This window comes from Cinclus cinclus, chromosome 6 (genome assembly GCF_963662255.1).
Source record: "Cinclus cinclus chromosome 6, bCinCin1.1, whole genome shotgun sequence".
NCBI lineage: Eukaryota > Metazoa > Chordata > Aves > Passeriformes > Cinclidae > Cinclus > Cinclus cinclus.
In genome coordinates, this window is record NC_085051.1 from 33,345,095 (window position 1) to 33,359,186 (window position 14,092).

Below are 14,092 nucleotides of genomic sequence, written 5' to 3' on the forward strand. Positions count from 1 at the left end.
TGAGTTCTCTGCTCCACTGTATTCTCATTGCTTCTCAGTGGGAGAGTTATCAGTTTTAGAATTGTGTTGTGATAGGTTTTTATACCAGCTTCTGTAGCAGAGAATATAAGCTTTTTAAAAAGACAATCTGTTGTTTTCATAAAAGACCACTGCATGGAATTTCAGCTATATCAGTCAAAGTCCTAGCTCCAAGGCTTTTTCAACAGGAGAATTTGGATCTTGGAACACTCGTGCATTTGCTTAACTTCATTCTGAGCGCACTTGCATCAATGACATGAGTTATGTGAATATAGTTAAGTGTATGCATGCATGCAGGCTCTGATCCAAAATTAGGTTGGTATCACAATGTACAGTGGGTGTGGGAGAAACTGTGTAACAAATGGGAAAATATATTGCTTCTGTGAAGTAACATGAAAATGTTATGCGATAAAATAGGTTCTGTAAGATTTAATTAAAATGTCATTATAGCAAGCTTGATTTTTTCTTTTTAAAGTGATGAGAATATTATTCAGTTAAAGTTACTCTGTTTATGGCCGTCTGTAAGTTTTAGCTTCTTTTACTTTCTCTGTTGAGAGGAATGGAAGACCAACTTTTGTATGGATTTAAATATAGCTGCTAAACAGAGTATGGCAGCTCTGCTTAGGCTGGCATAGAGCCTGTTGTTCTTCCCGTGCCAGGTTCTACACCTAATACTTCTGCTATAGCCTGCACCTGTGCTGCTGTGGGAAGTGATTGATTACCAATGTTTCAGGAGCCTTGAATGAGTCATTGTGATGTATCACAGTCATTGAAATCAACAGATTTCCCTATTTTTTTTTACAGATGCAGCATCTCATAAGAGATTTCTGACATTTCACAATAATTTCCAAAAAATTTGCCACTGACTGGGTTTTTATGTATGTGTGGAAACACAGATGTATAATTTTATTTATCTCTGTGAAGAAATACTCATAGAAGCTAAATTATTTGTAAAATACTGAGTTACTTAGGAAAAAGGGATGTGACTGTAGATGATATGAAAATTTAATGTGGCATCTGTTTGGGATATTTGTAACATTAACAAATTACAAAGCTATGGGGGAGTTCTCTATGTTACACCAAACCAGTTTTAATAGAGTCTGTGAGGGTCACTCCATACCCATGACTTTTTTTTATGAAGCACATCTTGTAGAAGTCATGTTTAGAAAGGTAGATGAAAGCATTTTAACTGGTGGCATAAAAATGGAATAGGTGCTCTTTTCATGTTCCCTTGCAGAGCATATAAATTTGGTCCTCCTGGTTAGGGAATGCAGAGAAGTTACAGATCTTTAACAACAGCCTCAGAAGATATATGTATCTCTAGATCTCTTCAAAAGTGGTATGTAAAGCTTAATAAAAGTGAGTAAAAAAAATGGCAAACTGGAACTTCTTCCTTTCCATTTAGGATTTTTATGGCATAGTAAAGTTAAAATCCAGGTGATGTAAAAACAAAACCCGAGGCGGCATTCACATCGCCGTGTCTGTGCATGCTTTCTTGGGGGTAGGACCAAGAGCTGCAAACTCTGCATATGTTACATTAGAACTTCCCTGAATGCCCATGCTACAATGCAAATTGGTTGTTTCATGGTGGTTGCTAGGAATTACTCGTGAAAGTAATTTATTTAGTAAAACAACAAGTTGAAAGAAGCAAGTGGCAGCACTTCTAGCACATGATGCTGCAATACAGTCTGTATGTCTCCATGAAGTGCTATTTTGTAGATTAAAAAAACCCCAAAACTTTTAAAATAATTTAATTTCCTTGGTTCTTGTAGCTTAAACCATCTTAAGATCTTTTTCAATTACAGACTTGTGTTCCTGCTTCTTTGTTTTTTAAGTCATACCTGAAGGCTTAGGAGCAATCAGGCATCCCTCTGGGTAATAGCAAAATGCACTCAATGATGGTCGTAGTCAAAGGTGTAAGTCAGTGTGTGAGAAATGGTGCAGATGCTGGTGGATGCTTGTCTGTTGTTATATTGGAATGTGTGTCATGTTTGTGCTAAATTGCAGTTTTTGTCTGGGCTATTATATTACATCTTCTTGACTTCTTTTAACCTCTGATGTACAATTGATTCATGTAAAGTAGATTATTGCCCTGACTTTCATGTCTTTCTTGGAGGAATGAATAAAATGAAGTGCAATCAAAGAACATCAGCCCCTCTTAGATAATAGACTTAGTGTTTACAGTGCTTATAAAACTACCTATGACCTCTTTTAGAGTCAGCAGAACTGAGTTTCCTCTCACAGATAATGATCTTTTTGTAATTTAGCCTTTCCTTAAAATTTCCAAATGCACTCCTTCAACTTAACTGGATCCTTCATCACTTCAGTGAAGTCAAATATTGATGTAAGAGTTACCACAAATTTCTGATGCATGCTATGGTTTTTGCCCTTATTTTTCTGACATTTTTGTGATTATTACAAAGAGAAATCTTTAAAGTTTCAATATGTTTATTTTTCCACAGGAAAGAAAAAATATACAGTAATATTAAATACAGTAAAATTTCTTCATTGTACAGTCTTAATATTCTTTTTTAATGACATTTTGCATAGAACATGAATTTATCAGCTAAAAGAATATTCAGCAGTTTCTATTCCCTATTTAGGGATTGCCAAAGGTTTCATGTTTTGTCATGTTTTTATCTTGCCTTATTTGGATTTATTATAATTTTTGTGAATTCAGTACTTAAGAAGCCTGCAGTAAAATGCAGATTTTAGACACTACATGAAATTTGAGATCTTTGGGAATAAATGTAATTGACAGAATCTGGCATTACAGCATGCAGTGGTGTTTGATTAGGGTTTCTAGGCAAATTCTGTCATAGTTCATATTGCTTTTAGATAGAAAAGTAATATTATCCAAGCTAGTGGTCCAAAAGTCAACGTGCTCTACAGATGAGGGTGGTTGGAAAATCAGGTGGGAGAGAGTAAAGGTTCTGATTGCTCTAAAATTAAAAGGCAAATGAAAAAAGAAAAAGCACCAAAAAAAAAAGCATGCTGTAATTATGTGGCATGTTGAAAATGTAATGAGCACAGAATTGTTGAAGATTGGTCAGTAAGCACTCTGCCTGTGTATTTTGCTTTAAAAGGTACAGTGGGTAGTTTTTTTTTTTCCTGGTCTTCAGAAAGCATTTGGGAAGAATGATTTTCCTTCCTTGTCAAGAGATTACTTCAATGTATTGATCTTGGGAAATGCATTTTTCTGTTATCTCAACTCATACCAAAGTGTTTGATGGAGAGGATGGTCTTTGTGAGATAATAAAGGTTTAGGTTTTTGTTTGTTTCATTTTGGTGTTTTTTTGTTTACATGGACTGCCTTCATTCATTGTTCCAAAAACTTTTAAAACTTTCTTATTAATTTTTTGCTCTATTTCAAGTATGTGATGACAGTGTTAATTTTAAAATTATTACTTTTCTAACTTTTGTTCTTTTGTTCACTTAATTTATACTATTTTTTTGAAAGCACTGTTGTCTTATATATAGTTGTGGGATACCATTTCTTCATAATAGTATTCTTTCTGTCTTTATTCTTGGGTCTCATCATTTTTCATTTCCATTCAGTTACTAAGTCTGCTTTTTTCTTCCGTTTGATATGTCAACAGGAGTACATTATGTTTCACCAGTTTTGCAATCTAATGGGAAATCCTAATGCTATTCTTTCATGAATTGTTCTATGATGTGTACTGTTGAACTATAGTATTTTTTGTAATGTAAAAATATATTTGAATGCTAAAATATGCTAATTCACTGCTTGGGCATGCTGTTTACTTGCTTATTTTATAATGTTTATCTCAAGCAGGAAGAATCCTTGGGTACTTTTTTGGTCAGTAACTGTTCTTGTGAGATAAGCTGCGCAGATGATGGTATTTTCCCTTCATCAGAAGAGTGTGAACCGCAGAAGAATACTCTAGTCACCTGGAAGACTATGGAATGTAGCTCTTTGGATTTCAGTGAGTTTTGCACAGTATTTTAAAAAAAATAGTTAAAAAGATTGACTATTTCATGTCAGGTGGAATATGCTAAGTACTGTACATGCACTCCTGAAGAAAATGTGCTTGACCCGTAGCAATTAGTCTGAAAAAAAGAGATCCTATTAGAATACATTTTTCCAGTAATAATCAATAGATCTGTAGATGTGCTACTTGCATGCATATTTTGTGGAGGCAGTGTTGGAGAAGAATTTGGGAGTTTTGCTACCAGAACACTTACTTTTATATCTGCTTGTAAATATTTTTGATGATGTTTTTACAATTTGTGGGTTTCTTTTCTGTTAAAGTTCTTTTCCCTTAAACAATTTAAAATGTATCCTTGGTTAATCTGAAACCTTTCATTGTTTTAATCATAGTTCTTATCTTCATTTCCCATAGCTAAGACAATTCAAAATTCAGGAAAATCCCTGAGTGGTTACCAGTGGTTTTCAAGTATCCCTGCTCATTTCCTTCCATCAAAGGATAAAAATGCTGAAGATGCAGCTCGGGAAGCATTTTCCTCTCTCAGAGGTGCTTTATTCAGTTAATACATTATCTGCTGTCATTGATTGTGTTTTTAATATGGTCTAAAGGAAGAATATTTTCATGTGGTTTTATATCTTTATATGTTGTGGTTGTTGGTTTGCCATCTCATTTTGCATTTGATTGGAACCTTTGATATCAAGACTCCCATCTTCAGTGTTTAGCACATCATAATTTGACTGCCTTTGAAGACCCTGGAAAGCCAGAGTAGAGTTGATATCACTGTAAAAACACGATTTCCACAGTACTTGCTCACTTTATAGCATTCTTGAAATACAGAGTGTGTGTGAGTATGTATGTGTGCTGTAGATGCTGTCTAGTTGCTAAAATGTGTTTGTAGCTTCCATAAACTAAGTGTTCTAGAAAGATGATATACATTTCGGCATCTAGGATTGCATCAGTAGCAGCAAATCTCATTCCTGATGTAAAGGCAAAATTGCTACCTTAGGAATCAGGAAATCCAGGTTCCTTAGAAGATTCTGACATAGAAAATAAAATGTTCATTTTTTTGTTTTGTATTTTTTCATTCTAAAGTTTAAGTAAAACAGATTTGTACAGGCTTCTTTTCATTCATAAAAATGGAAATAATAATAAAGCTATACTTCAGACAATGTAACCTTTTGGAGCAGTTCTGCTTAAGTAAGGGTGAGTCTCATCTGATCATATTCTGTAAATTATTAGAATCCATGAATGGCTAACAATTTGACAGAAAGTCTGTAAAGTTTCCCTGTGTATCCAGGACATAGGACAATGTAACAATCCTGTCCCTGAGAAACCAAAGTTATGAAGAGTCCAAGAACTTGTTAACCAGTTCATCATGTATGCCTTTCTACTAGAGGGAGTGTTTTGGGAGTCAGTTTTATTTTGATTATAAGCTGGGGAGAAGTTATTTCCCACCATTCCTCTCATCCATGTAACGGAAAAAGGAACAGTACTTTCATGTAGGGGATTTTTTAAAAATAAAGGTAAAAATAATGAAATTTATCCAAATCACTGCCTTCAGCTTATTCTGTGTCCACAAATTCATTTGTTAGCTCATATATTTTAAATTTAGAGTGGGGATGTTTGTGTGTGCAGATGTATGTATCAGTTGGTTGAGGGCTTTTTTCCCCCTCCAGTATTCTATATAATGCTACAGGACTTTTAACTGCAGGCCTTTCTTCTTGACTAAAGTGCTGGAAAGTTGAGAATTGCCCTTGTTTCCTCATTAAGTGAGGATATAGCAGCTGGTATTGATCTAGTGATTGCTATCAGGTCGCATTCAAATACATTTCTATTTCCATACAGAATTGCCATTGTATGCCAATTTATCAGCTGATGTTTCTGGACATGTATTTTGATTTCATAGGAGATCTATGTCAATTGCTATATAAACTCTTATATAAGTTGTGCACAATTTCTTTTCTGTGAGTGATAATTCCTCTTTTCAGATTGCCACTATTTTTGGCAATATGTCTAAGTAAAGCTGAGACATTTAGAACAAAATTCAGTATTGGTGTGACCAAGCTAATCTTTGTGAAAGTGTGCAAAATTCTGAACTGTCTTTAAAAGCACTGAAAATTTTTACATAAAAACTGTTTCTCACTAAGGCAACAACCTTCAGAGATTGTCTTTATACCCTTGTACTTCTCAACTGAAAAACAACTATATAAGTATATATACATGTGCACACTGTAACATTAAAGGGCAGGATCCCCAGAAGGATCTGAGAAGACTGAGAAACACTGAAAAGAACTTTACTTGGCTTATTTAAATTAGGTCACAGAGTACTCTCTTATTATATATGCTCTGTATTCAGAGAAGATTTTGTCTTCATTTACTTTCTGTTGCTCATGAACTACAAAGGAGACACTGCAGAGCTGATCACATATCTAGTTCTGTGGTCAGCTATATAAGAGTAATACATTCTTTCTGAGCGCTATGACTGGAATATTCTGTGCATACACATTCAGATGATCTTGGCTTCTTAGTATGTCTTCTTTAGATGTCTGCTTGAGCTTTCCTCTGCTCACATCCTTCTTTCATTTTTCCTGTGGCCATTTCTGTTTCCTATTGTGTCTTGCCATTTATAATTCTTTGTTTATGCAGAGATTATTATTGCAGTGAGAGTTTTTAAAAACAGCTTAGACAAGCATCCCTCTGGAATGGCATATAAATATTTGATCTTTTCCTTGAAGATGGCTATTGTCCCTTCCAGTTCTGCATTTTTGTGATTCAAAATCCTTTGTCTATTACTAGCTGTCACACAATGAGCACCCCACCCCAAGCCCCCCCCCCAACACAATCAAACTTATGGATACAAGTAATTTGGACTGTTAACATACCTACATGCATGAATGCATGATGTGTTTTCATGGGGCAAGAATTCACCACTGTTTTAGAGTGGATAAAATTTATTTTGTAGTCTGCTTCTGTATATTTGGAAAACTAATATGAGAAAGAATATAATGGAAGAAAGAAATACTAAGTGGGGAAAGGTAGTGTATTACAAGACGTTCAGTCGTGTTTAGACAGCAGTTAGGTTATTACCAGTTGGTTTTGCTGAATAAAACCATGATGCCCATGTTGTCTTTCTACAAACATTTAAAATACTCTGTCTTTAACAGCTATATTTTTATCCTGCAGCTAATTTGACCTCAGAGGGATTGAAACTGCAGGATATTATTTTGGTTCATCTGTATATGAAGAGCATGGAAGATTTCAGTGTTATAAACTCAGTTTATGTGACAGAATTTGATTTGTGTCCACCAGCAAGGTAGGATTAGACTACTGCTATAGTATATTTATGATGCACTCTAATAGACTGAATTATTGTTGCCATATTTGTGAAGCATTTTACCAAATGTTTGTGTCTCACAGAAGACTTTTTCTGCCTTTTGGAATATTAACATCACAGCTGCTCATGTCAAAAACACTAGAGCTAGAAATTCCTGCTTTAATATATACCATAAGGTTTATAAATGCCCCCCCATATGGACTTATAGAAGGATAATACATGATTTGCAAGTCTTGGTTCTTTTTGACTTGATTGAACTGACAGCTGTTTTTATTGCTGGGACTTTATTTGCTTTTCTTTTCTGTTTGCATCCCTTGACCTTTTGGCAGTGCTTCTCTGAATGCATCCCAGGATATCATCAACCCTCTTTGCCACAAGGTCACGCTGTTGGCTTATGTTCAAGTCAGTGTCCATCAGGAACCTTCAGTCCTGTAAAGCTGCTTTTTAGCCAGTGGGCCCACAGAATATACTGGATCTTGAGTTTATTCCTCCCCCAGGTGGAGGACTTACAGCTTCTCCTTGCTGAATTTCATCAGGTTCCTGTATGCCTGTTTCTTCATCCTGTCAATATCCATGTGGATGGCAACTTGCCAAGGATGCACTCTGCCCCTTCATGCCCCTTCAAAGTGTATTGAAGCCTTACAACCAATATTAAGTCTTCCAAAAAGTAATGAGGTCTGGAACCCTCTAGGTCTTTGTGACAAATGTTACTCACCTTGTTCTATTTATTTTGTTAAATACGAAAGCAAAATTATTATCTGAGCAGTTGTTTGGGATTCACATCATGAAATACTGATGGTTATTTCAAAACTATATTTAGTTAGGACTTTTTTTTCCCTTTCCTGGCCTGTATGCACTTGGCTCTGGTTGAAGACAAATACTGGATTAGATGGGTCTTTGGTTCAATACAGTCTGGTTGTTCTTAATGTCTTGTGTTTCCCTCAGATAACCACACTAGATGGATAACTTAGCTGCAGTTCCATGTTCAGTAAAAATCCAAGTATGAAAAGAAATTATATTGATGGTAGCACTTTTATTCATAGATACACAAAGTATATTTTTTTCAATATCTGTTGTACAAAATCTTCTATTTTACATCCAGGTCTATGTCTGACATAATGAAACTGCTTGGTAGTTTAGGTGTGCACTATGTGATTCCTGTGTTATTTGGATGTGGTGGGTTTGTTTTCTATTGGAAATTGGGTAAAAAACACCTTGGCCATGAAACTTTTTTTTTTCTTAATGTGTCAAACTAATTTTCTCTTTGTATTTTTATTGCCTTTGTCAAAATGGCTTATTTCTTTTTACAGTAATTTGTAATTTTTACAGTAATTTCTTATGCTTCTGAGATAGTATGCTGAGAATGCAGAACTGATACAGCTTGAAAAATTTCACTTGAATTGTAGGTTAATACAGGTTGCAAGGAACCTCTGGAGGTCATCTAGTCCAATCCTGCACTAAAAGCAGGGTCAACTGTGTGGTCATACCTCTTGTCTTCTTCATATTTTTAAAATCAACTGTTCAGCAATTTTCTAATGAAAAATCCTGTATTTTATACTCTTATTGCAGAATATGAAGTGTAATAGAGGCTTGTGAATTTTAAGTATATCAAGACAAATAGTTCAAATATATTGCTAAGATAATCATCACATTCCAGTATACTGCCTGGTTGTCAGACACAAGACAAGCAGAGAGAGGCTTCAAGATGCTGACTGCAGGCCATGATTATTAAATCAGAGAGAAATAGGAGGGTTGACTGTGTGTGCCTTCAGAGGAGGGATCTAATCCCAGCTGTAAACTACACAAAATTATTCTTCACTCCTACATGTTGTAGGTTCTCTTTATAATACTCAGCTTCTCACAATTTAACTTTTCTTTCTTATTCTTTCATGTTTTAGGCCTCCACATTTGCATAGCCAGCTACATAGCCTTCCATCAGTAAAATAACAAGCTAGAAAGATTAGGAAGTTGCAGGAAAATTACTTTTTAGTTTTATTTTTATGGAGCAAACAGGTTTAAGAGCATCATAGAATATCCTGAGTAGGAAGAGACCTACAAGGATCATCAAAGTCTAGCTTGTGATCCTGCACAGGACACCTTAAGAGTCACACCCTGTGCCTGAGAGCATTTTCCAAATGCTTCTTGAGCTCCGTCAGGCTGGTGCTGTGACTGCTTCTCTGGGCAGCCAGTTCCAGTGCCCAACCACCCTCTGGGTGAAGAACCTTTCCCTAATATCCAACCTAGACCTCCCCTGACACAGCTTCAGGCCATTCCCTTGGGTCCTGTCACTGTCACTGCAGAGAAGAGATGTTTGTCCCTCCTGTTCCCCTCAGGAGGAAGCTGTAACTGCAGCGGGGTCTGCCCTGAATCTCCTCCAGGCTGAGCAGACCAAGTGCCCTCAGCTGCTCCTCATATGCCTGCCCATCAAGGCCCTTCACCATCTTTTGTGCCCTCTTGGATGCTCTCTAGCACTTTACATTTTTGTTCCACTGTGGCTCTCAGAGCTGCCCCTAGTGCTTGAGGTGAGGCCACCCCAGTGCAGAGGACAGTGGGACAATCTCCTCCCTTGCCTGGTTGGCAAAGCTGTGTCTGATGAACCCCAGCACACCCTTGGCCCTCCTGGCTGCCAGGGCACTGCTGGCTCATGTTCAACTTGCATTGACCAGGGTCCTCAGGTCCCTTTCCACAGCTCTGTGTTTACGTTGCATATTTGTCTATGTTGCATTTTGTCCTGAAGAAAAATTATACAGCAGTTTGCATGGTTGCATCATTGCATTATGTACAGAGGCCTGGTTGTGGAAGTTCTCACAAGCAGTATGCTGGAAGCACTGACTCGGGTGTGGATCTGCAATAAATTTGCAAAATTGTCTTGAAAATTTACCAGCCCAAGCAGAAAATCCATTCATCCATGCTTGTGATGATGGTAATGAGGAAAAATTACTATATTTACATGTGGGAGGTGAGGGGAAAAATAGTTTTCTTGGAAGAAATAAGCAAGATGGGAAGAATTTTATAGGGCTGTTACATGATATGTAAAGAGAGCAAGTAATTTTTTGTTGGATTCCTGCTGGGAGCTAAATGACTTTTCTATGCATGGACAGCAAATATAATTATTTTTCAGGCTTTGAAATGTTGATTTCCCCACACAGACCCTCAACTCCCCTGCTTTTTAACTGGCCACATGCAACACACGTCTGTCTGTTCATCAAGGCACTCAGTCTTCCTTAGAGGGAACAGAAGTGAACTTTATTAATGAATGCTTAAGTAGATTTTGAGTCCTGTCATATGTTTGTATCTGTCATGCAACTTAAAGTATAGCAGAAAAATATGCTATTACAGATAACCTGTGGGAAGGTTGTAAATGAACTGTAAGCTGCTGCTTTTTAGAAAACTTTGATGCTGTCTCTCTCAGCACCCTCATAGGAAAACTCAGGAAGTGTGGACTGGATGAGTGGACAGTGATGTGGATTGAGAACTGGCTGAATGGCAGATCCCAGAGGGTCAGAATCAGTGGCACAGGGTCTAGTTGGACTAATTGGACTTGGGGCACTGTCACAAACAGTGACATATTTGGCCCAGTCTTGTTTAATTTATTCATCAATGCCCTGGATGAAGGTGCAGATCCCTCCTCAGCAAGTTCACTGATGGCACCAATCTGGGAGGAGTGGCTGATACCCCGGAGGGCTGTGCAGCCCTGCAGGAGGACCTCAGCAGGCTGGAGAGATGGGCAGAGAAGAACTGCCTGAGATTCAACAAAGGCAAATGAAGAGTCCTTCACCTGGGGAGGAATAACCCCATGCACTACATGCCAGAGACTGAAGTGCTGGGAAGCAGCTCTGCAAAGAAGGACCTGGGAGTCCTGGTGGACAAGAAGCTGTCTGTGAGCCAGCAGTGTCCTTGAAGAGATAACGCTGTTAATGGTAGCAGATTATTGCAATACTCCAACTTTTTAATATGATCCTGGCAAAATTTCCTAAGATAATGTCCAGACAAAAAAAAAATGTGGAAAATAAATGTTGCAATCTGGTTCAAGCAAGCTTCTTTTTTTTTAAAAAAAAAATTATCTTGTGTTTTCAGAGTATGTGTGGAAACGCTGTTACCTGATGGAGTGCTGTTTTGCATTGACTGCCTTGCACATAAGTATGACATGGCAGTGAATGATGTAGTACATGATGAAAAGCTGGTCATGCATGTACAGAGCATTTCCCACTGGGCACCTGCCAGCATAGGACCTTACAGTCAGTCCATCAAGGTAGGAATTTTTGTTACTTCATGTGAAATATATGGCACTTTACTGAAATGAGCATAGTTACAAAGTCTATTTTTCTCTCTTCATTCTCTCTATGCGCAAAAGAAAATGTGTAAAAAATATAGCATTTTGAATTTATGTTTTTAAAACTTGTAGACCACTTACCTCTCATCTGTTCTCCATTCTGTGATAATAAAACTGGTTAAATTATTCTTTTCAGAGAATCTCAAGAACAGCATACTTCTGTTGTATATTATAATTAGACAAAAAACCTGTCATACATATATTTTATGATCTGCCTAAAATATAGACAGGATTTAGGAGCAGCTGAGGATATTTCAGTTTACTTGTTAAAGCTCTAACTTTTTTATAGGTAGAGTCAATCCTAAAATGCTTATTTAATTAATCCTTTTTGAGGCTTGTGGTGCTGCTTGACCATTTAAAAGAACAAGTTTGAAGAACTGTTGTATTTTTCAAAATAATAACAAACTGAAAAGAATACTGCATACTGCTTAGAAGAAAAGAGTAAAGTATCATGGGAAAATGGACCAAAAATTTTCATTAAAAAATTTATCCTAATATGGTATTTTCTGTCCAGCTAGTACCATTCTGATAATTTGTGAACTGTCTCAACCTTTTCTATTGCAAAAAGTATATGCCTATCTTACCAATGCTCTTCTCTTGTAATAAATACATTGTCCAGTGTTGTGCAGACTGATTTAAGCAAGACTTTATGACATCTGTTTAAAGTGCCTGAAATATTTTTGAGTCTGCAAACCTAGTATAGTGACCATGCAATCGTAGTTTGTTTTGTCTTTGTACTGTTTTGCAGAAAATTTCAAGAGCAGTATTTTGCTTCAGAAAGCTCATGTGCAATTTGTTTTATTTTCAGGAAGAAATGTTGGTAGATTACAACAGTATGAATCTTGTTCTTACAGGAGAGTGGGGTTTTATAATCTCTCTATATCCATTTTTCTTGAGAAAGCAGGAATTTGGTTCATTAAGCTTTATTTCATTCAGTCTTACACTTCAATGATCATAATTATATCATATATGTATAATCCTTCAAAGATTAAAATAATAAGCTTTGTTTCTTAGTTATTTGAACAAGCTTCTCTTACACTGCAATCCCTCCATATCCTGGAACTGCCATCAACTAAATTCAGAAAACTGTGTCAACTGAAAATTGCTTCAGCAACCCAGTGAAAATTTCATGTTGCAATTGTCTATAAGCATGTACTACCAGACTTTCTGGTGGTATGGGACAGTCAGCATACCCAAGGAAAAGTTCATACCACTTTAAATGTAGTGCAGCCAGTAGCACTGGTCAGCAATTCAAACATCAAGGAAAATTTCCCACTGGTGTGTTCCGTTTTTCTTTATTTTCTTCTACCCCGAGAGAACACTTTAGTTAGGCAACATTTTTTTCCCTTACAGTGTAAAAGAAGTATTTTTACTTCTAAAAATTACCACAGTAGTAAAGTAACAGTAATGAAAATCTGTACCTCTGCTACAGGATCACTCACTTGTTCTTTACAGCTGTGTTCTGTCTCTAGTCCACAAACACCTGTAGGAAGAATTGGTAGTATACATAGCAGCCATACTTTTATTTTTCCTTTGTCAGATTTTGCCGTATTACTTCCAACAATGCATTTCATGTGAGTATCAGCATTTAACACTCTGGTTTTGCCTTGCTAAGAATTTTTAACTTGTGGTAGCAATTCCATTCTGCAGAGCTTGAATTTTCCAAAATTAAAATCTTCTTTAAATGAGTTTTTAGAACTTCCTAAGACTATGTATGAACAGGTATTTATCTCTTAAATTCATCAGCAGAAGGAAACACTTCATTATACTTTAGAAATGGAATATATTTTTCAGAATAAATAAGGAAGGAACAAAAGCAAGGTTTTAATCTTTGTAGTCAACCAAAACTATTTGAAATTATACAAACTTTATGATGATGAAATGTTTATTAGTCTTTTATGATTGAAGAATAGAAGCCAGTTGATCTTAAAGAAGTAAATATTTATTACCCTTATGTTGTAGATATGTAGACTTTATCTTTTCCTCAACTACAATTGGACAATTAAATTTTTGTCTTTTCAGTACAATATGAAGTTTTGTGGACACTTTGGGAATCAGCAGGTATTTTTGCACAATGTTTTTTCTGAGTTCAGAATAGACCACTGAATAATATTCAGGATATTGCAAGTTGGGATTGATGTGCCCTGGCATGTAAGAGCAGAGTTGGCAGCAGAAAGATGTAGGTAGTTCATGCAAACTATGGAATTCACACTTCAGGCTCAAAAATCACTAAGCAGAGCATCATTTCAATTTGGTAGAGATCTTTCAGGAACTTGCCAACAGTACTATAAGGACAAAAATTAAAGATTTGGAATTTACTACAAGAATGTCCTGACCTCAGTTTGATAGACACCAAACAACAGTGGCAGAATGAAATTAGGATTTTCAAATTACTTATAGCAAAATTCTTCTTCTTTTGAATTAATATTCTTTCTCTTGTGGGATTAACATTCTATA

At 36.3% G+C, this 14,092-nt stretch overlaps 1 protein-coding gene across 3 annotated transcripts in view; it reads left to right on the forward strand.

Annotated features, from left to right (window-relative positions):
• DPH6 (diphthamine biosynthesis 6) overlaps positions 1-14,092 on the forward strand; it is a 193,531-nt gene that overhangs the window by 74,266 nt on the left and 105,173 nt on the right. For 2 of the 3 annotated variants that reach the window (XM_062494401.1, XM_062494402.1), the window contains exons 9-12: positions 3,819-3,965; positions 4,383-4,514; positions 7,152-7,281; positions 11,380-11,554. In XM_062494401.1, coding sequence (XP_062350385.1) covers positions 3,819-3,965; positions 4,383-4,514; positions 7,152-7,281; positions 11,380-11,554 — 584 coding nt within the window. Of the gene's footprint in view, positions 1-3,811; positions 3,966-4,382; positions 4,515-7,151; positions 7,282-11,379; positions 11,555-14,092 lie in introns of all 3 variants that reach the window. The other variant, XM_062494400.1, reaches the window with a different exon arrangement.